The sequence below is a fragment of the Mesocricetus auratus genome, unplaced genomic scaffold, assembly GCF_017639785.1.
Source record: "Mesocricetus auratus isolate SY011 unplaced genomic scaffold, BCM_Maur_2.0 Super-Scaffold_15014, whole genome shotgun sequence".
Classification (NCBI taxonomy): Eukaryota; Metazoa; Chordata; class Mammalia; order Rodentia; family Cricetidae; genus Mesocricetus; species Mesocricetus auratus.
Window position 1 is genome coordinate 58,461,748 of NW_024429186.1, and position 24,367 is coordinate 58,486,114.

The following is a 24,367-nucleotide window of genomic DNA, read 5'->3' on the forward strand; positions in this document are numbered from 1 at the left end:
GATTCTGGAGGTGTCATATTGCTTTTCTGTTGCTGGGTGTGTTTTTATATTGTCTCCTTTCCATCTTTTCTTCCAGTTGGTGCAGAAGGAGTCTCTTCCTCTACTGGTGGGTATGTGACCGGGGTTCTTTTCCGATAGGTACAAGCAGATCCAATATTCTAGTGGCTTTCCTCATGTGCGGATGGAGGCAGTCCTAGTACCAGGGCCTTGACAATCTTTGGGTAGGCTGGACGCTGTCGGGATGGGATCCGGATTGTGCAGTTCCCAGGTCTCTGGTGGTTCTGCTCAGGGCACCGGAAAGCAGGCTGGAAACAGTCCCACGCTTACCTCGCCTGTCCCGTGGGTGGAAAATGGGACACGGATGCCGGCAGTCTCTAGGTGGGCTGGCTGCTGCCGGGGTGGGAGCTGCAGCGCACATTACCCTGGCCTCGGCTACTTGCAAGAAGATCACGGGATGGTGGTCTGTAAACAGGTCCAGGCCTACCTAGGTCCTTGGGTGGAGAAAAGGACTATAGTTCTGGCGGTCTCTGGGCCAGCTGAATCCCTGTGATTTAAGTTTTAAAGTTGTAAATGTTCAAAGACACAGTTCACATTAACAAATATTGAAGTCGTCAATAATGTTCAAGAATGCCTAATGAATTCAAACCAAAAGTTTAAGAACACATGAGGGAAAAAAAACTAATATTAAAGGAAATTCTTACTTCTTCTCCTGAGAGCTTCAGGTTTGGATTGTGAGCTTGCCATTGGCTTGTCTGCATCGATTCCAGGAATTGTTTCTCACTTGTAACAGGAACGCCATACAGTATTCTACAATGTGACAAAAAAATAAATTTGTCTTAAAGTTATTGATGAAGCAAAAAGGTTCACCCTCTCTTCACTTAGGTCTGTACTGACATTTAATATATGCACTAAGGGGATCATGGAGAAGTCCATTCAAAATTTTTACAAAACTGCTTCTAAGTACAATTGATTTGTAATCTTTGTGAGGCTCTTGATTCATTTCACAGGAAAAGTAAATTCACTTTATAAATATGTAACAAAAAAAGATATTAAAAACCTTATTTTGGGGCTGGAGAGCATTCAGTGGTTAAGAGTACTGGCTGACTGCTCTTCCACAGGACCTGAGTTCAAGTCCCAGAACCCACATAACAGCTCTTCCAGGGGATCCAAAAACCTCTTCTTGTCTGCAGGGACCAGACAGGCATGTGGTTTATAGACATACATGCAGGCACAACACACATATGCAAAAAATTATAATTTTTTAAAACTTATTTCTAACTTTCAAATTCATAAGCCAGTATCATGCCTTAGACTGGGGCCAAAATACCAACGTAAGTAGAATGGCCAGCAAACTTCTAGTTTTTCCTCTTGGATTTACATTTTGCCAGACTGAAAATGTTTAGCATCAGATCTTTCCTCAGCAGACAGCACAGCCTTATAGATAAGAATGTATACAGTGTACATGCATATATAGTATAAAACTTAACTTTGAAAGCAGAGTGTATCAATAATAAATGGCTTAAGAGACTTCTTAATAGTTAATGTTCTATTGTAAACATGCTGTAATAAGTATAAAATAAACATAAATCAGGCTTATTCAGATTGCAGCAATGTCAATCACACATGATTGACACACTCCGATTTTCTAACATTCCACTAAAGGCACATAAAATAGCTTTGTGAGTCATCAACTATCAAGGCTAGACATAAACAAACCCGATTGTCTTGCTATTTTCTAATACTCTGAACTCTCAAAGCCCATCTTACCAGCTCTCCATGAGGAAAGCCACCTCTTATCTCACCTAGTCAAATAGCTGGATTCATAGAGAAATTACAACCCACTTCGAGCAAGCTGAATACACAGAAACTCAGTCCTCCTCCTGGTGGTGGTGAGATCAGTAAGAATTCACCTGCAGCTGGTGTGTTCTAGATGTGACTTAGGATCAGGCACACCCACACATGTACCATTTAGAAGGAAGAAGGTTCTGGGGTTTCTGTTGGCAAGCACAGTCAGGACATGTTCTCCCATGGCAGTATTCCACAGGTACTGTTTTGTTAGTTGTCATTTTTATTTGGCCAGTGAGGATACCAAATCAGAATGAAAATCTGGGACAGTCAAAGACACTTGATTCCCTGACTCTTAAATAAGGGGCTATTGTGTCCAGCTTTCCTGAGACAGGAGGAGAGGCTCCCTCAACAACCAGTTCAGTTGCTGTGTGGGGTTCTGCAAATCTTCCCAGGTGAATGCCCATTTATTTCAAGCCCTCCACTGAACAGCAGTTGCTCAATTTCTCAATTCTGTTTCACTTCAAATAACTAAAAGTGTTTCTGCTTTCTGCCACTCAGTCTTGACTGGTAGGTCTGGAAAATAACAAGTTCTGGGCTAGAAACTAACATAATGAGCCTAGAGTATAAATATACCAAGATAGTGTAGTTTTAACCTCAGGCAGTGGGGAAGGTGACAACGGTCAGGGGAGGAGTGACGCAATAGCTGCCCAACAGCACTGCTGTCCATTTCTTTAGCTAGGAGTCACAAATAAGGTAGCAACTATCATTTAAGTTTACTGACTTTCCGTTCCCAAAAGCACAGCTCTGTAATAGTTGGTCAAAAGAATGTGGAGAAGTCGTTGACATTCTACAGTGTCAGCTCTGGCAAACATGCCCAGAGCCTTAGTGGAATGGCCATTCTAGGTCCACAACAGTTCCCACATGGCAGCGATGAGTCAGTTATTTGTAAATTTCTCTCTTCATTTTCCATGTTGCCTTATTTCTCAAGAAGAGAATCCAACCTTCCCAAAGTCCTCATCTTTGGGAAACATTACCATCTTATGAGTTCAGATTAAAAGTCCCCTGGACAGCAGCTGCCCGTTCTGTTCATTCTCTCCAGTGTCTCTCCTGTCCATAACAGCTTCTCTCATCTGAGTCCTGCGCTATCACTTTTTCTGGTCCTGTTCCTCCAGACTCTCCCTTCTATAATTCATGTTACAGACCTGTGACAGAGTTTGTGTCAATCACTTCCACTCCGTATGCTCCTATGATTAATATACAATAGGGCCTAAACTACAGCACCTTGCAGCCAGGATCCTCCACACCATGGAGTCCATCCATCTTGCCAACCCTACTTCACTTCCCCAATCGTCTGTTCAATCCACACATAATAAGAAAAAGTAAAGTAGGTACTGGATACTGGGTACTGAGTATCTGGCATTATAGAAGCAGCCAAACCAATACAAAATTGTAGTAACTGAGGCTCTGAAAATGACAACAACAGGGACCAGAAACTTCAACTCTTCCAAGACCGTTACAAACTCCCTCCACTCCGTCAAAACTTTGCCACCTTAATCTTACTGTGTTTCATGTGCTCTTTCATTATAGAATACATTCCATCTTGTCTTACATTTTTCTCATAATGGAAAATAACAAGAGGCAGGGGAGAGGACAACACTGATCATCTGTTTGCCAAGGACTTGAATGTAGTAGTAATAAAAATGGTGAACTCTGGCTGAGTAAAAAGAGTCTCACAGAAAAGGGTGGACCCTGAAGAATGAAACTCAGCATGGGATGTTGCAGTGGTTCCATGAGGGGACTCCCTAATCATAACAAGCATCTTTTTTTTCTTAAGTTTTTTCATTTAAATTAGAAACAAGCTTGATTCACTTATCAATCCCAGCTTTCTCTCCCTCCCCTCCTCCCCCACCCACCCAGTGCCTCAGCCCCCCACCCAATCCCCACTCCATTCCCCAGGGAGGGTGAGGCCCTCCATGGGAGATCTCCAGAGTCTATCATTTCACTCAGGGAAGGGCCTAGGCCCTCCCACAAGTGGCCAGTCTAAAAGAGCATCCATCATTGTGGGATGGGCACCCAAAGTTCATTTGTGTGCCAGAGATAAATACTGATCTACTACCCAAAGCCCCATAGATTGCCTAGGCCTCCTCACTGACACACACATTCAGGGGGTCTGGATCAGTCCCATGCTGGCCTCTCAGCCATCAGTCTGGGGTCCAATATCTCCCCCTTGTTCAGGTCAGCTATTTCTCTGGGTTTTACCAGCCCTGTCTTGAACCCTTTACTCATCACTCCTCCCTCTCTGTCAAGGGGTTCCAGGAGTTCAGCTCAGTGTTTAGCTGTGGGTTTCTGCCTCTGCTTCCATCTGTCACTGGATGGAGGCTGTAGGATGGCATATGAGGTAGTCATCAAACTCATTATCAGGGAGGAGCATTTAAGATAGTCCTTTCACTATTGCTTACTTTGCCAGTTGGTGTCATCCTTGTAGATCTCTGGAAATCTCACTAGTGTCATATCTCTCCTCAAACCTAAAATGACTCTCTCTATTATGGTACCTCTCATCCTGCTCTCCTCTCTTCTTCCCCAGATTCAACCTTCCTACTTCCCCATGTCCTCCCCCCTCTTCTTCCCCTCTCTTTTTCCTGGCTCCCTCTCCCCTCCCCTCCATGATCCCAATCTTCTCAGGATATCTTGCCTCATTCCCCTTCTCTGAGGTATCATGAATAGCTCTTAGGGACCTTCCGGTTTCCCAGACTCTCTGGCAGTAGGATTGTAGGCTGGCACTCCCCTGATCCATGTCTAAAATCCATATATGAGTGAGAACATACCATGTTTCTCTTTTTGTGACTGGGTTACCTCACTCAGGATGGTTTCTTCTAGTGCCATCCATTTGTCTGCAAATTTCAAGATTCCATTGTTTTTTTTTCCGCTGAATAGTATGTCATTGTGTAAATATACCACATTCTCTCTATCCACTCTTCAGCTGAGGGGCATCTAGGTTGCTTCCATGTTCTGGCTATTACAAATAATGCTGCTATAAACATAGTGGAACAGATGTCCTTGTTGTATAAATATGCATCTTTTGGGTATATGCCTAAGAGTAGAATTGCTGGATCTTGTGGTAGACTGATTCCCATTTTCCTGAGGAATCTCCATACTGATTTCCATAGTGGCTGTACGAGTTGGTACTCCCACCAGCAGTGGAGGAGTGTTCCCATTTCTCTACATCCTCTCCAGCATAAACTGTCAATGATGCTTTTGATTTTAGCCATTCTGACAGGAGTAAGATGGTATCTCAGAATTGTTTTGATTTGCATTACCCTGACTGTTAGGGATGTTGAGCACTTTCTTAAGTGTCTCTCAGCCATTTTAGACTCTTCTGTTAAGAATTCTCTATTTAGTTCTGTAGCCCACTTTTTAATTGGATTCTTTGGTGTTTTGGAGACTTGCTTCTTGAGTTCTTTGTAAATTTTGGAGATCTGCCCTCTGTCAGATGTGGGAATAGTGAATATCTTTTCCCATTCTGTGGACTGCCTTTTTGTCTTGTTGACTGTGTCCTTTGCTTTGCAGAAGCTTCTCAGTTTTGGGAGGTCCCATTTATTAATTGTTGATCTCAGTGTCTACATCACAAGCATCTTACATGTATTTGTTAAAAATGCAAATCATTGACACTCATCACACACCTAATAGATAAGAAACTGGGGATACATTTTCCCCATTCCTGCAGCTGATTCTGATAGTGTTTGAGAACCTCTGATTACTATTAGCTTTTCTAAAACAGCTTGGTCATAAGATGCCTTGAGGTGACTATTAAATCTACAGCTTCAGCCATTCTTCTGGAGATTCTGATTCAGCAGGCTTGGGAATTAATATATTAACTAAGCACACCAAATGGTCTGTATGCTCAAGTGACTCTAAATACAGGCTGGAGAGAGGGCTCAGTGGTTAAGAATGCTCACTGCTCCTTCAGAGGTCCTGGGTTCAATCCCCAGCAACAACATGGTGACTCAAAACCATCTATAATGCTACCTGATGCCTTCTTCTGTCAGGCAGGCACACATGCAAATAGAGCACTAATACAGAAAAGAAAATATAAATATCACTGGCATTGTGGGAAGACTGAGACTCCACAATGAGGCCCTAGCCTGGATTTTAACCCTAAGTTGGTCACTTTCTATTATGTTAGTGTTGGGACTTGGATATGATTTGTATTCACCAAAACTCACATTGAGTCTTGTTCCCAAAACCAGCGAGTTGAGAAGTAGAAACTAATGAGAGGAATTTGTGTCATGAGGCTACACCTCTGTTGAATGAGTCAACGCTATTTTTACATGAATGAGTTAGCTTTGATGGGTGGGAATTAATTCATCTTCGTTTCTGTGTGAGTTGCAGCAGCATGAGTCCCTAACCATATATGTAGCTGATCACTCTGGAACTTCTAAGACTCCAGTATAAATCTGGTTGCTTGGTTGATTTTTAATAAATTACCAAATCTTGAGCATTCTGCTAGACCAACACAAAACAGACTAAGGCACTTGAGTAGTAGACACTAATACCTTTCTTTCCTTAATCTGGCAACATTGATTGGTTCCTATATCTACTACTTAGGAATAATATATGCAATGGATGGTTCAAATCATACATGTTCAGTAAATGGCTGAAATTATAATCCATATTGTTACTATCAAGGAAGAGGCTAAAGGCGCAAAACAATCCCTTCTCTCTAAAAGTAAAAGCTACACCTTTTCAAAGTCCACACTGGTCTGTCATCAGACCAGGGTATATTCCTTACTGTGAGTTGCTCAGAGGACATGTGATCTAAGTTTTGAGAAGTCTTCTCTAAGTTTTATATAAGCAACTGTGAACCACATCCTAGGAAACATGGAGGTTTCTCCCTCTGGCAGCCTCCTCTGCCTTAGGATGACACTGGGGACAGGAGTTCTACCTCACAGCAGCTTCACTCTCTTTTCTTTAGAAAGTGTACCTTGCTACAAGGTGTACAAAATCTGAGGGAAAGCTCTCAGGAACCCACTGTCACTTTCAGATAATTGACAGAATATGTGCATAGGAAAACTACAAATATTCACTTACAAAAAGTTTACCAAGGTACCATTTATATGCAACAGGCTGTTGTATAGACCATTTTCAAATCATTCATAGCTAACAACTAAACACATTTTCACAACACACTTACAGGGTTTCACTCCACAATCTGTAAATCTGTGATTTATAGAGGTTGTTTTAAAAAAAAAGCCAAGACTGGAGAAACTTTCCAAGCTCATCTTTTTAGATGCTAAACTACACACCTATACTTATCCTTGTGTAATTTTTCTTTAAAATCTGTAGCAAAGGGAGATGAATATTTTGTATGTATTTTTGGAAGCAAGGCATAGAGTCCCAAAATTATGGGACTACAGAAAAATATATGTGCAACTGTACAGATTTTTATTTTTGCAAAATATGATTGGGGGTTATACTTTTTAACCACTAAAAGTTTGTTGCTACATGCAAACAGTGACATCTGGTGGAATGATACTGTTTTACTTTTTTTTAAATTATAGTTTTTACAAATATGCAAAAGTTAGAAAGTTATGGGGAAAGACTTCAAATAATTTATTTTTATGTCTTTCCATACAAAAACAAAAGCATGCTACTTGAATGTCTTATCAAACACTGATGGGTGCAGTGTTGTATACAAGAGGTGAGGCTCCACAGCTAAGAACATTTGCAGTTCTTCCACAGTCCCAAATTTCATCTTCAATACCCCCACGGTGGCTTACAATAGAGTGCAACTCCATTACCAGGGGGATCTGATACTCTCCTGGCTTCCATGAACACAAGAGCACCGACATCCTGGCAGACCAAACACATAATAAAAGAAAAATCCACAAAAGATATGTGCACTAAATGTGTCTGGTTCTAACTGCCATGTATTTGGGAGTACAGAACTCTGCCTTCATTTCTTCAGCCACTAGAGAAGACAGTTAGGATAAGAGAGTTACGATAACACTACCCTGATGTATATTCCTCTGTGACACATACCACCAACTAGACCTCAGATAAAGATCAAGTCTCAGATTCTTTTGATATAATACCTTGTGTTATTGCCTAGATTATACAGCAAGAAGGTTAAAAGAAGGAAGGGTACAGTGGGGCCAGGAGTAGCCTGACTACCAAGTGTCAGAAAATATGGAGATTGAGAAATGAAAGTCAGTCCCTAATAACCATGCTGGAAAGAAATAAAGAGCAAGAGGCAAAGTCAGTTATAATTGAAATACAATAGGCCACAGACGGTATCCTATAGTTGGCATAAGAGAGCTTGAGCACGAGATAAGGACACATTCTAGAGGGGAGGACAGCCTAGTGAGTGGCAGGGAATTAAAACAAAATAATCAACATTCAGATACTCCAAAGCTTTATGGAATTACACAATTAGTGCATGGCAGTCCCTCACAGTTAGCAATGTCCTCCATCTAGACTCCTAGAAGGGAACAAACACTGGTCAAATCAAATAGTAAGACACAGTCCCCCACCACACTATAAGAAATAACTGACTGCAAAATTAGATGGCAATGGAACAAATGTGAACTACAAGGGTGAGTGCGCATGTTTCTTCCTATGCAGCTAGGGACTGAAAACAGTGAGAATGAGCAGTCAGGACAAACTATAAAGAGAAAAGGCACAGGGGAAGGGGGGCACATATGCACTGGGCAGAGAGATGTAGCAAAACCCATACTGAGATAGAGGGTCTCCTGAGTCTGAATCCCAGCTAACCAGCTATGTACATATGAACCAGTTTTCTAAAGGCCATGCCGCAATTTCTTCATTTGGGACGTTAAACATTTCATATACGGTGTACTTGTCAGCACAAACAACTCTCTTTGGTCTCTGTTACATAATTTACTATTTTCTTACCAAATATCATTAGCACCTTTGAAGGAGTTGGATAAAAGCTTCCATGTGGAAGCATTCTTCATACACCTGTTTGTAAGGTATAAGATGTGGAGATAATAATGCTAAGTAGAAGCTTTCAAAATAATGTAGCAACATTCTTTTTTTCTTCAGTTTTTCAAGCAACAGGATTTCTCTGTGTAACTCTGTCTGTCCTGGAACTAGCTCTGTAGATGAGGCTGGCCTAGAGATCCACTTGTCTCTGCTTACTGAATGCTAGGATTAAAGGTGTGAGCCACTACCACGTGATGTGTGTGTGTGTGTGTGTGTGTGTGTGTGGGTGGGTGTGTGTGTGGGTGTGTTTGTATGTATGTATGTATATTGCCATTCTTATAAAAGACATAGTGGAGAGACCACCTTAAATGCCCATTCCTGATAATGAACTTGATGTCTATAGACATCCTGGAGCCTTCATCCAGTCACTGATGGAAGCAGAGGCAAACACCCACAGTTAAACACTGAACTGAACCCAAGGAACCCAGTGACAGAGAGAAAGGAGCGATGAGCAAATTGGCAAAGAATGGGCTGGCAAAACCAGCAGAGATAGCTGATCTGAACAGGGGAGAGCTCTTGGACCCCAGACCGACAGCTGGGAGGCCAGCATGGGACTGATCCAGACACCCTGAGTGTGAGAGTCAATGAGGAGGCCTGGGCAACCTGTGGGGCCCTGGGCAGTAGATCAATGTTTATCTGGCATACAAACGGACTTCATGTGTCCATAACACAAACAGGGATGCTTTCTCAGACTGGACTCTTAAGGGAGTGCCTGGACCCTGCCCTGAGTGAAATGACAGACTCTAGATATCCCCTATGTGGAAGGAAGTGGGGAATGGTAGGATGCTGGGGGAGGTGGTGGGGTGGGTACAGGAGGAGGGGAGGGAGAGGGAACTGGGATTGACATGTGAAGCAAACTATTTAAAATTAAAGTAATAAAAAAGACATATAATATGTCTGTTCATGAAGAGGTCTATAACCATTATCATAGAGAAAATCCAATAGGTGAGCTGGAGAGAGGACTCAGGTTAAGAGCACTGGCTGCTCTTCCAGAGGTCCTGAGTTCAATTCCCAGCACCCACATGGTGGCTCACAACCATCTGTAATGAGATCTGGTGCCCTCTCCTGGGCTGGAGGCATACATGCAAACAGAACACTCCATACAAAATAAATAAATAAATCTTTTTTAAAAAAGTTTTCCTCTTCATGATCTTGACCTCCCTTGCTCATATATTCCCTCCTCCCTCTCTTCAACTGGATTCCCGGAGGTTGGCCTGGTGGTTTGTTGAATCTCTGCATCTGGTTGCACCAATTATTAGATGGAAGCTCTACGATGATACTTGGGGTATTCACCAATCTGATTACAGGGGAAGGCCAGTTCAGGCACCCTCTCCACAATATTGCTAGGAGTCTTAGCTGGGGTCATCCTTGTGGACTCCTGAGAATTTCTCTAGTACCAGGTTTCTCACTAACCCCATAATGGCTCTCTCTATCAAGACATCTCTTTTATTTCTCTACCACTCCATCCCTTCCCCAATTTGGCCATCCCTTTTCCACATGTTCTCATCCCCCATCCCCTCCCCTTTACCATCCCCTGTAGGGAGTGATTCTATATATCAGTGAACACACCCACACGGGAGCAGTCAGCACTTATGGATATATAAAATCACTCCCTACAATATCCCTTTACCCCCAGTTTACTCAGGAGATCTCATCTAATTCCCCTTTCCAGAGCAATCCATGTGTCCCTCTTAGGGTCCTGCTTATTACCTAGCTTCTTTTTTCCCTTTTTTAAATTTAAATTAGAAACAAGCTTGTTTTACATGCCCATCCCAGTTCCCTCTCCTTCCTCTCCTCCCCTTTGCTCATCACTCCTCCCTCTCTGCAACTGGATTCCACCTCAGTGTTTAGCTGTGGATCTCTGCCTCTGCTTCTGTCAGCTACTGGATGAAGGCTCTAGGATGGCACATAAGGTAGTCATTAATCTCATTATCAGAGAAGGGCATTTAAGGTAGCCTCTCCACTATTGCTTAGATTGTTAGTTGTGGTCAACCTTGTAGATCTCTGGACATTTCTCTAGTGCCAGATTTCTCTTTAAACCTATAATGCCTCCCTCTATTGTGCTGTCTCTCATCTTGCTCCCCTCTATTCTTCCCCTGACTCAATCCTCCTGCTCTCTCATGTCTTCCTCTCCCCTCCTCTTCTCCCCTTCTCTTTCTCCTAACTCCCTTTCCCCTCCCCCCCATGCTCCCAATTAGCTCAGGAGATCTTGTCCATTTCCCCTTCTCCAGGGGACCATGTATGTCTCTCTTAGGGTCCTCCTTGTTTCCTACCTTCTCTGGCAGTGTGGATTATAGTCTGTTACCTAACTTCTATCAAAGGAAAATTCCACCAGAATGGCATCTTAATTCTTAATATGTATGCCCCAAACACAAAGGCACCTATCCATCTTTGCAAAAGGAACATTCCTAAAGTTTAAACCACACATCAAACCCCACTCATTGATAGTGGGAGACTTCAGTACCCCACTCTCACCAATAGACAGGTCATCTAAATAAAAAACAAACTGGGAAATACTGGAACTCACAGATGGTTCCAAATGGGCCTATCAGATATCTACAGAACATTTCACCCAAACACAAAAGAATATACCTTCTTATCATAGTATAAAGCACCTCATGAAACTTTCATCAAACAAACTAGTCCCCCAAAATACAAGAAAACTGAAATAACCTCCTGTATCCTATCAGACCACCAATGATTTAAAAAGAAAGCCTAACAACACATGGAAACACAACTCTACTTATCCACCACTGGGTTAAGACAGAAATAAAGCAAGAAATTAAAGACTTCCTAGAATTCACTGAAAATGAATGCACAACATATTCAAACTTATGGGAAACAATGAAAGACCTGTTAAATGCCTACATAAAAGAATTGGAGAAATCTCACACTATTGACTTAACAGATCACCTGAAAGCTTTAGAACAAAAAGAAGCAGACATACCCAAGAGGAGTAGAGAGCAGGAAATAATCAAATTGAGAGCTAAAAGCAATAAAATAGAAACAAAGAACAATACAAAGAAACAATGAAACACGGAATTGGTTCTTTGAGAAACTCAACAAGATAGACAAACCCTTATGAAAAGTAACTAAAAAGCAATGATAGAGTATCCAAGTTAACAAAATTATAAATGAAAAGAGGGACATAACAACAGACACTGAGGAAATTCAGAAAATCATTAGATCATACTTCAAAACACCTCACTCCATAAAACTGGAAAATCTAAAAGACATGGACAATTTTCTTGATATATACCACTTATCAAAGTTAAATCAAGATGAGATAAACAATTTAAATAAATCTGTAACCCCAAAGGAAATAGAGGCAGTCATTAAAAGTCTCCCAACCAAAAAAGTACAAGGACAGGCAGTTTTAGTGTAGAATTATACCAGACTTTTGAAGAAGAGTTAATACCAATACTCCTAAATTGTTCCACAAAACAGAAACAGAAAGAGCACTGCCAAATTCATTTTATAAGGCCACAATCATACTGATACCCAAAGCATACAAAGACCCAACAAAGATAGAGATTTCAGGCCAATTTCCCTTGTGAATATAGATGAAAAAATACTCAAAAACCCAATACAAGAACACATCAAAAAGATTATCCATCATGATCAAGTAAGCTTCATCCCAGAGACACAGATATGGTTCAACACAAAAAAAATCAATCAAAATAATCCATCATATAAAAAACTAAAAGAAGGAAAGAAAGAAAAACAAACATATGATAGTAGACCAGGCTGGCATCAAACTCACAGAGATCTGCCTCCTGAGTGCCACTGCAGCCACCACCAGCACAATTCTTTATAGACCTTGAAGGGACAATAGTCAATTTCATTTGGAAAAAAACCCAGGATAGCTAAAAACAATCTTGAACATTAAAAGAAGTATTTCAAGCTGTACTACAGAGATATAGTAATACAACTACATGGAATTGACATAAAAACAGACGTTTTGATCAATGGAATTGAATTGAAAATACATTCATAACTAAATTTACACACTTAGGGACACCTGATTTTTTTTTATAAAGAAGCCAGAAATATTCAATGGAAAAAAGATAACATCTTCGAAAAAAGGTGCTGGTGTAACTGGATGTCTTGTATGCACAACAATGCAAATCAATCCATATTTATCACCATGCACAAAAAATCAAGTCCAAGTGGATCAAAGACCTCAACTCAACATTAAATCACATACACTGAACTTGATAGAAGAGAAAGTGGGAATAGCCTTGAATGCATCAGCACAAGAGACAACTTCCTAAATAGAACATCAATAACTCATGCATTAAGACTGACAATGAATAAATGAGATCTTTATGAAACTAAAAATCTTCTGTAAGTCAAAGGATACCATGAATAGGACAAATGACAACCTACAGAATGAGAAAATATTCTCACCAAATCCATATTTAATAGAGGCTAATATTCAAAATGTATAACGAACTCAAGACACTGGACATCAACAAACCAAATAATCCAATTAAAAATGAGTTACAGATTTAAACAGAGAATTCTTAATAGAGAAATCTCAAATGGCTAAGAAACACTTTAAGAAATGTTCAACACCCTTACATATCAGGGAAATGCAAATCAAAATGACTTTGGATTTCCATCTTGCACCTATCAGAATGGTTATGATCAATAAGAAAAGTGACAGCTCATGCTGGAGAGGATGTGGAACACTGCTCCATTGCTGATGGAAGCATAAACAGTGTAGTTACTATGGAAATCATGGTGGTTCCTCAGAAACTTGAGAATCAATCTACCTCAAGATCCAGCTAAACCACTCTTGAGCATATACACAAAAGACACTTCATCCTACCACAAGGATACTTGCTCAACTATGTTCATTGTGGTTTTATTCACAATAGCCACAAGCAGGAAACAACTTAGATGTCCCTCAACTAAAGACCGGAAAATGTTGATTATTACACAATGGATTATAACTCAGCTGTTAGAAAAAAATGAAATCAGCAACCTAATGGAACTAGAAAAAATCAGCCTGAGAAAGACAACCTAGACCCAGAAAGACAAACATGATATGTACTCACTTGTAAATGGGCATTAGTTGTTAAGTAAAGGATAATCACACTACAATCCACAGAGCTTGAGAGAGATGTAACAAGGAGGGTTCTAGGAATAGATGCGTAGATCTCTATGGGAAGAAGAAATAGCATAGATTTTGTGGGTGGACTGGGTATGGGTGTGGATGAGAACAGTAGGGAGCAGGTTAGAGATGGGGGAATGAAGGAGAGAGTACAGAGAGAGACAACTGGAATATGGGGTATTTAGAGGGCCATATGAAAACCTAGTAGGGGGAAACTACCTAGGACCTATAAGGGTGACCCTAGCGAGGACTCCCAGCAACAAAGGATTCAGAGCCTGAACTAGCCATCTTCTGTAACCAGGTGGGGCTCTTAGTGGTGGAACTGGTACACCATCCTAGCTGCAAAACCTTCAGCCCCCACCTATCTTGCCTGTAAGATGTGCTGGGGAAATGGTGTCTCAGATATTATGGGAGTAGCTAATCAATGGGTCTAACTTGAGACTCAAAGCACAAAAGGGAGCCCATGTCCAACAATGCCTATATGGACAGCAACCAGAAGTTGGATGGCTCAGTGACCTAGGATAGAACCAAACTATACTAATTACCAAAGAAAGAACAAAACAGAGATAGAGTGAAGAAGGGAGGAGGAGGAGAAAAAGAGAAAGGAAGAAAAAGAAAATACCAATGAAGTGATTCCTAAAGACAGTCTGCTAGACCCATAGATCAGTGCCTAGCCCAATCGCCATCAGAAAGGCTTCCTCAGGAGTCCCCTCCAGTCCCTGCCCTATGCTTGAGGTGAGTCTGGGCTCTACTCTGGGACCCAACTCCCAACATCCCCCTGCTTCCTTCTCCCTGGCATGCCCTGCACCTAGGGGGCCTGCCCCACTGGAAAGGAACACCCTGAGTTGGGCCACACCTCAGCCTTCAGTCTCCTCCAGCCCCTGCCTGGTGCTTGAGTCTTCAGGCCCCTCTGGTCTCCACCTGTGCTTGAGAGTCTCTCAGACCCACCTGCACCCATCGTGAGACCCATCAGAGTATTAGACCTGCTTGAATGCACTGGAAGAGATCCTTAGACCCAAACACACAAGGAGAGGAAGAGATCCTACGAGCTCCCACTGAAAGAAGGAATGGTAAAATGGTAATATAGAAACACAGCCAACAACAGAAGAACCAGTATGACACCAGCAGAGTCTAGAAACTCTACACCAGCAAGACCTGAACACCCCAATACAGATGAGACAGAAAAGAATGACCTTCCAAACAACCTCATGAAAATTATAGAGGTCCTCAAAGAGGATATGAGAAAATCCCTTAAAGAAATAGAAGAAAAAACAAACCAAAAAATGCAAGAAATTAACAAATCTCTAAAAGAAAGCCAAGAAAAAACAAACAGATGAAGGAAACTATTCAAACAGTTCAAGACCCTAAAACTGAAATGGAGACAATAAAGAAAATACAAAGTGAGGGAATGTTGGAAATAGAAAAGCTGAATAAATAATCAGGAACTACAAATGCAAGCATAACTAACAGACTACAAGAGATGGAAGACAGAATTTCATGCACTGAGGATAAACTAGAGAAAATAGATTCATTGACAAAAGAAAGTCCTAAATCCAACAAATCCTTAACACAAAATATCCAGGAAATATGGGATACCATATAAACACCAAACCTAAGAAAAATATACAGAGAAGAAGGAAAAGAAGCCCAGCTCAATGGTGCAGCAAACATACTCAACAAAACCATAGAAGAAAACTTTCCCAACCTAAAACAGGAGATGCCTCTGAACAAGCAGCTTACCAAACACCAAATAGACTGGACCAAAAACAAAGTACCCTCACTACATAATAATCAAAACACCAAACATGGAATAAAGAAAGAATATTAAGAGCAGCAAAGGAAAAAGGCCAAGTAACATATACAAGCAAACACATTAGAATTACACTCAGCTTCTCGATGGAAATAATGAAAACCAGAAGGTCCTGGATAGATGTTCTGCAAACACTAAGAGAACACAGATTCTAGCACAGACTACTATTCCCAGAAAAACTTTCAATCACTATAGATGGAGAAAACAAGATACCCCATGACAAAGCCAGATTTACACAATACGTATCCACAAATCCAACCCTATAGAAAGTTCTAGAAGGAAAAATCCAACCCAAGGAAGTTAACTACACTCAAAAATAACATGGGCAATAGATAATCTTACCTTACCAGAAGTCAGAAATAGGGGAAAAACTCACACATAAAACCACCACCAAAAACGGACCAAAGCAAACAAGAATCAACAATCGATGATCATTAACATCCTTGAGTACCAATGGTCTTAACTCACCTATAAAAAGACACAGGCTAACAGAATGGATATAAAGACAGAATCCATCCATCTGCTGCATACAAGAAACACACCTCAATTTCAAAGGCATATGTTACCTCAAGGTTAAGGGTTGGAAAAACATTTTCCAATCAAATGGCCATAAGAAGCAAGTGGGTGTGGCTATCCTAATATCTAACAAAATAGACTTCAAACTAAAATTAATAAAAAGAGATGAAGAAGGTCATTTCATATTCATCACAGGAAAAATCCATCAGGATGAAGTCTCAATTCTGAACATCTACGCCTAAATACAAAGCATGCACGTTAATGAAAGAAATATTACTAGAACTCAAATCACAAATTAAATGCCACACACTTATAGTGGGAGACTTCAGCACCCCACTCTCACCACTGGACAGGTACATCCATCAGACAGAAACTTAACAAAAACACAATGTAACTAACAGAGGTTAGGACCCAATTGGGTTTAACAGACATCTATAGAACATTCCATCCTCAAAAAATAATATACCTTCTTCTCAGCACCACATGGAACCTTCTCTAAAATTGACTACATAATTGGCAATAAAGCAAACCTCAACAGATACAAAAAAATTGGAATAACCCATCTTGTCGGACCACCACAGCTTAAAATTAGAATTCAATGTCAACACAAATTCATGGAAATTGAACAATGCTCAATTGCATCACCCCTGGGTAAAGGAAAAAATAAAGAAAGAAATCAAAGACTTCCTAGAATTCAATGAAAATTAAGGCACAACATACACAAAACTACGGGATACTCTGAAAGCAGTGCTAAAAGGAAATTTCATAGCACTGAGTGCCCACATGAAGAAACTGGAGAAAAGTCACACTAGAGAATTAACAGAAGACCTGAAAGCACTAGAACACTAAGCAAACTCAACCAGGAAGAGTAGATGCCAGGAAATAATCAAATTAAGAGCTGAAATCAATAAAGTAGAAACAAAGAAAACAATACAAAGAATCAATGAAACAAAGAGTTGGTTCTTTGAGAAAAATCAACAAAATAGACAAACTTTTATCCAAAAGACAGAGAGAGAACATGCTAATTAACAAAATCAGAAATGAAAAGGGGGACACAACAACAGACACTGGGGAAATCCAAAGAATCATCAGGTCATACTTTGAAAATCTGTACTCCACTAAATTGAAAAAATTAAAGGAAATGGGTGATTTTCTGGATAGATATCACTTACCAAAATGAAATCAAGAACAGATAGACAATTTATACAGATCTATAACCCCTAAAGAAATAGAAGCAGCCATAAAAAGACTTCCAACCAAACAAAGTACAGGGCCAGATAGCTTCAGTGGGGAATTCTACCAAAAATTCAAGGAAGAGCTAATAATAACAACACTCTTCAAATTGTTCCACACAATAGAAGCAGAAGGATCACAGCTACAATTACCTTAGTACCCAAACCACACAAAGATACAGCCAAGATAGGGAATTAGAGACCAATCTCCCTCATGAACATTGATACAAAAATACTCAATAAAATACTAGCAAATTGAATCCAAGAACACATCAGAAAAAGCAAACACCATGATCAAGTAGGCCTCATTCCAGGGATGCAGGGATGGTTCAACATATGAAAATCCATCAATGTAATCCACCATATAAACAAGCTAAAAAACAAAAATCACATGATCATCTCACTAGATGCTCAAAAAGCCTTTGACAAAATCCAACACCTATTCATGATAAAGGTTTTGGAGAGATCAGGGATAGCAGGAACATACCCAAACATAATAAAAGCAATATACTGCAAACCGACAGCCAACATCAAACCAAATGGAGAGAAACTCAAGGCAATTCCTCTAAAGTCAGGAACAAGACAAGGCTGTCCACTCTCTCCATATCTCTTCAATAGTGTATTTGAAGTTCTAGCTAGAGAAATAAGACAACAAAAGGAAATAAAGTGGATACACATTGGAAAGGAAGAAGTCAAACTTTCACTGCTTGCAGACAATACAATAGTCTAAGTAAGTGACCCAAAGAATTCTACCAGGGAACTCCTACAACTGATAAACACCTTCAGCAATGTGGCAGGATACAAAATTAACTAAAAAAACTCAGTATCCCTACTATATATAGACAATAAAGGGGATGAGAAAGAAATCAGAGAAACGTCATCCTTTACAAGAGCCACAAACAACACAAAAAATTTGGGGTAACTCTAATCAAACAGGTGAAAGACCTGTATAACAAGAACTTTGAGTTGTTAAAGAAGCCAATTAAAGAAGATACAAGAAAATGGAAAGATCTCCCAAGCTCTTGGGTAGGTAGAATCAACATAGCAAAAATGACAATCTTACCAAAAGCAAGCTACAGATTCAATGCAATCTCTATCAAAATACCAGCAAAATTTTTCACCGACCTCGAAAGGACAATCCTCAACTTTATATGGAAAGACAAAAGACCCAGGATAGCCAAAACAACCCTGTACAATAAAGGAACTTCAGGAGGCATCACCATCCCTGACTTCAAGATCTACTATAGCTCTATAGTCCTGCAAACAGCTTGGTTGGCACAAAAATAGACAGGTAGACCAATGGAATTGAATGGAAGACCCTGATAGTAACCCACACACCTTTGAACACCTGATCTTTGACAAAGAAGCTAAAATTATACAATGGAAAAAAGAAAGCATCTTCAACAAATGGTGCTGGAGTAACTGGATGCTGGCATGTAAAAGGCAGCAGATAGATCCATATCTACCACCATGCACAAAACTTAAGCCCAAATGGATCAAAGACCTCAACATCAACTCAAATCACCCTGAACCTGTTAGAAGAGAAAGTGGGAGGTACCCTTGAACGTATTGGTACAGGAGACCGCTTCCTAAACATAACACCAGTAGCACAGACACTGAGGTCAACAATTAATAAATGGTACCTACTGAAGGCAAAGGACACAGTCAACAAGACAAAATGACAGCTTACATAATGGGAAAATATATTCACCAACCACACATCTGACAGAGGGCTGATCTCCAAAATTTACAAAGAACCCAAGAAGCAAGTCTCCAAAACACCAAAGGATCTAATTAAAAAGTGGAGTACAGAACTAAATAGAGAATTCTCAATAGAGGAGTCTAAAGCTGGCTGAGAGACACTTGAGAAAGTGCTCAACATCCCTAGCCATCCAGGAAATGCAAATCAAAACAACTCTGAGATACTATCTTACTCCTGTCAGAATGGCTAAAATAAAAACCACAAGTGACTATTTATGCTGGAGAGGATGTGAAGAAAAGGGAACACTCCTCCACTGCTGGTGGGAATGCCAACTTGTGCAGCCACTGTGGAGATTGGTATGAAAATTCCTCAGGAAAATGGGAATCATCCTACCACAAGATCTAGCAATTCCACTCTTAGGCATATACCCAAAAGATGTACACTCATACAATGACATCTGCTCAACTATGCCCATAGCAGCATTATTTGTAATAGCCAGAACCTGGAAACAACCTAGATGCCCCTCAACTGAAGAGTGGATAGAGAAAATGTGGTACGTCTACAAAATGGAGTACTATTCAGCAGAAAAAAATAGAATCTTAAAATTTGCAGACAAATGGATGGCACTAGAAGAAACCATCCTGAGTGAGGTAACCAGTCACGAAAAGACAAACATGGTATGTACTCACTTGTATATGTATTTTAGACATGGGGCAGGGGATTGCCTGCCTACAAAGCCACTGACAGAGAGTTTGGGAAGCAGAAAGGACCCTAAGAGAGATATGCATGGTAATCCGGAGAAGGGTTATGGGAGGAGATCTCCTAATTGGATTGGGAACAGGGGGAGGAGGAGAGGGGAGAGAAGGATGGAAGAAAAAGAGGGGGAGAAGAGGAGGGAGAGGAGAACACAGGAGAGCAGGAAGAGAGGAGAGGAGAGGAGCGGAGAGAAGGATGAGATATACCATAATAGAGGGAGCCGTCATAAGTTGGAGGAGAGATCTGGCACTAGTGAGATAGTCACAGATCTACAAGAATGACGCCAACTGGCATTAAATCTACCTTAAATGCACTCCCCTGATAATGAGATTTATGACTACCTTATATGCCATCCTAGAACCTCCATCCATTGTCTGACAGAAGCAGAGGCAGACACCCACAGCTAAAAACCAAACTGAACTCCTGCAAAGAGGAGTGATGAGCAAAGGAATCAAGACTAGGCTGGTGAAACTCACAGAGACTGCTGACCTAAACAAGGGGGAACACATGGTCCCCAGATTGATACCTGAGAGACCAGTATGGGACTGATCCAGACCCCCCCCCCCCCAACCTGGGTGTCATAAAAGAGGCCTCCGCCATGTATGGGACCTTAGAAAGGAGATCAGTATTTATTCCTGGCATACAAATAGACTCTGCGAGCCCATTCCACATTGAGGGATGCTCTCTCAGCCTGGACACATCGGGGAGGACCTAGGCCCTGCCCGGGATGATATGACAGACTCTGAAAATCCCTCACGGAAGCCCTTATCCTTCTTGGGGAGTGGAGAGGGGATGGAGTGGGGTGGGGTTGGGAGGATTGATTGGGGGGCTGGGGGAGGAGGGAAGGGAGAGGGTACTGAGAATAGCATGTGTAAAAAGTAAAATTTTTTAAAAAGTAAGGTTTTGCCGGGCGGTGGTGGCACACGCCTTTAATCCCAGCACTCGGGAGGCAGAGGCAGGCGGATCTCTGTGAGTTCGAGGCCGGGCTGGACCGATAGCCTCCGAAACAATACAGAGAAACCCTGTCTCGTAAAAAAAAAAAAAAAAAAAAAAACAAACAAAAAAAAAAGTAAGGTTTCCTCAGGCAGCTGATTGGAGCAGACGCAGAGACTCTCACCCAAACGTTAGGTGGAGCTCAGAAGAATACTTCGGAAGAGGGGAAGGAAGAATTGTAGGAGCCACAGGGGTCAAAGACACAAGAACATAGCCCATACAATCAACTAAGAAAGGCTCATAGGAGCTCGTAGAGACTGAAGTGGCAATCACGGAGCCTAAATGGGTCAGCACTAGGTCCTTTGCATACATGCTGTAGTTGTTTATCTTGAGGGTTTTGTGGAACTTTTAACAGTGCAAGCGAGTCTCTAACTCTTGCCTGCTCTTCAGACCCTTTTCCTCTTACTGGGTTGCCTCATCCAGCCTTGATGTGAGGGTTTGTGCCTATTCTCATTGAATCTTTTTATATCGTAGTCTGTTGATATCACTCGGAGGTTTGCTCTTTTCTGGAGGGAAATGGAGGAGGAGTAGTTCTGTGGAAGAGGTAACATGGGGTAGGGCTGGGAGGCATGGAGGAGGAGGTGCTGAAGCAGGGAGTTCCAAGGAATAGAGAGAGGAGAGGCTGTGGTCAGGTTGTATTGTATGAGAGAAGAATAAATAAAAAGAAAAATAAATAAACTTCTGTGTATATCCTCACCATTCTACTAAAATATTCTTGGCATTTACTACAAATAACAATTACTATGTGTAGAATTAGCAAAACACTAAGGCTTCACAGCCACAAGTATTATTATGATTTAGCATTAACTATTCTTATTATGGATCCACAAAGTCGGAGGTACTTGCTTTGTTTTCAGTTACCTTTCTTCAGAACTCTTCTTAGGGCAGGAGCAATTATACATTTCTCTGAACCTGTAGGCTCAGCAGACAGATATATTTTGAAAAGGTTAAGCTATGTTGAGCAAGGTAATCCTCAACAGATGGATACTGAAGAATTAAATATTCAGTACTTAAATTAACTTCTTATTTGGCACTTAAAAACAAATTGCCAAGAATTATCTTTATCAAACACAGCATTTACTTATTCTCTTCGAAAAAGAAAGTGAGATCTACTTGAAAAAAAGAATAACTTCAAATTGGAAAGAAAGCAGCATTTTTTTTAACAGTTTCCTGAAGCCACAAATACTCAAAACAATGTTTGGCCCCTTGAGTGTTAATGGAAATGCCTCGAAACTAGAGAAGCTAGAGAGTTTTTTTCAGGGATTGGATGTCTAGTTCAGTGGCACAGAACCTGTCTGTGTGCAACAGGCCTGGGTTCAATCTTCAGTACCATGGAGGGGTGGGAGAGGGAGCTGGGATTGACATGTGAAGCATTCATGTTTCTAATTTAATGAAAACATTACAAAAAAAGTAACATCCTAAAGTTGGGAGTGCAATATAGAGAGTGTGTGTAGTCATGAGAGTCTATTTCTTTCTTTTTCTTTGGTACTGAAGATTCTCATGTTCCTCAATTTCCACATTTGTATTCCATAAAGATGATAGATAGATAGATAGATAGATAGATAGATAGATAGATAGATAGACAGACAGACAGACAGACACTTGTAGAGTTAGGTTGATCAATGAAATTTCCTTGTGATAATGCTATGCATGAATGTGCCCCTCAGTGTTCATGTGTTAAAATTTTAATTTCCAATGAAACCATCATAAAGGTAGGACCTTTAAGGCTACATCATGAGGGCTCTCCCATCAGTGCACTAATTAGAAGACTTTCTCTCCCATTCTCTGAATATTCTGACAGTTTAAAACAAAACAACCAGGAAACTCTTACCTGTCTCTCTGTTCATCAATACAGCAGTTGCCTAAGACAGATGACCCCAATAGTCCAACCATGGGCTTGTGACCTGTCCTATCTGCAGTGTGATATACTCGAGAAGCCAGGCGCAGATCCACAGGCAACTCCAAAGCTGGGGTTGTGGTACACAGGTCATGAAGATTAGGGAAGGGATGGGCCTGTGGGATTCTGTAACAGGAAAGAAAGTGGACTTCTTTTATCATATTATGGATGTTAGATAAATACATTGATACTTGCAGTTCATTTCAGGCTCTAAAATGAACAGTCAGGTGTAGGGATCAGACACAAAACTATAATAATGCTTTGTAACAAATTTAATGTTGCAGCATTGGGAAATGAACATGTCTGCTACACATCAGACAATGAATAGGTCTAAAGCAAATTCATTCCTTCAGTGGTCTCTCCTCACTTGAATTCTGTGACTCTGTCTAGGGTTCCTTCCTCTGTTAAAGAAAAGATTGGACAATACTCACACAACAGAAGTTCATCAGTGGAACACTGTGTCTTTAGTTATCACATCCCTTCCCAATGCCAAAATGTGCCTCTCTCTTGCCTTTCCAGAGGAGCAAAGGAGTCATGATGACCTGCTTTCTTGACGTTGCATACCACCTGCCATCTAATCAACCCCTTAAGCACAAGGATGTGTGCCAGGTGCTTTACACAGTCTAACCCCTCATAAATCTGCACAGAGAGATCACCCTTTCTTTGGAGCAGGCCTAGTTTGGCTGGGTCCCCAAATTAGCAGCTCCTGGGATCCAAGTACATTATTTCTCTCTGTAAACCCAATGCCTTTCCAATTAATTCAGACTGAGAACTTCTGAGAAGTGCCCTTCATCTGATGCTACTCCACCCCAGTTCTCCCCTGCACTGGATCAAAGGAGCTTGGTGCATGTAGGACATGCTCTCCAAAACCTTCCAGCCATGCTCTGTAAGACCTTCAAGCCATGCTCTGCAAGACCTTCAAGCCACAGCTGACAGTGCTAACTCTTCTTGAAACTGTCCATTCTCTGTGAGATTTTCCAGAGCATCCTCTAGTCTCAGATTTCCATCTTTCTCTCAATTTTGTCTTAATTTGAAGTCTCTGGCTTCCCAGTTGGGCGTGCCTTCTAGGTTCCAACTTCCCTTTGAACACAAGTAAAATCCTCTCCAGTGGTATTTTTCCCTCTGCTGAATGCCCCAAATCTCAACCCTGTCATCATAATAACATAGATTCCTCATACTCAAGGTACAAAATACCTGACATCTCTCTCCTTCACTTGCAAATTCAAGGCAAAGCAGGGGTCTATCCCTTTTCTACTCATTATCAGCTTGCTTCATGGTCCTTCTCAAAGATAAGGCTGATCAGGTGAGCTGGACACTATGCCCTCTCTCTTTGCCCATCTGCAGATCCATCTTTGCTGCCTTTACTGAACACAATGGTTCTCTGTTGCTTTACTGTACCTGTCTGGCATCTCTCTAAGTTTAAAGGCATCTAGCCTTCTGTCTGGCTTCCAGCACCCAAGTTAAAAATGAACTTCTTGGGTTGTGCTGACTGTATTTAAGTACTTTTAAAACTGTCGTTTGTCTCTAGGTCTTCACATAAGAAGAGTAAATG

General features: G+C 41.0%; 1 protein-coding gene across 1 annotated transcript in view; it reads right to left on the reverse strand.

Annotated features, from left to right (window-relative positions):
• Ttc6 (tetratricopeptide repeat domain 6) overlaps positions 1 to 24,367 on the reverse strand; it is a 212,407-nt gene that overhangs the window by 93,278 nt on the left and 94,762 nt on the right. Inside the window, exons 6-7 of the mRNA XM_040743045.1 lie at positions 22,750 to 22,941; positions 702 to 807 (exon numbers count right to left, since the gene is read on the reverse strand). Coding sequence (XP_040598979.1) covers positions 702 to 807; positions 22,750 to 22,941 — 298 coding nt within the window. The remainder of the gene's footprint in view (positions 1 to 701; positions 808 to 22,749; positions 22,942 to 24,367) is intronic.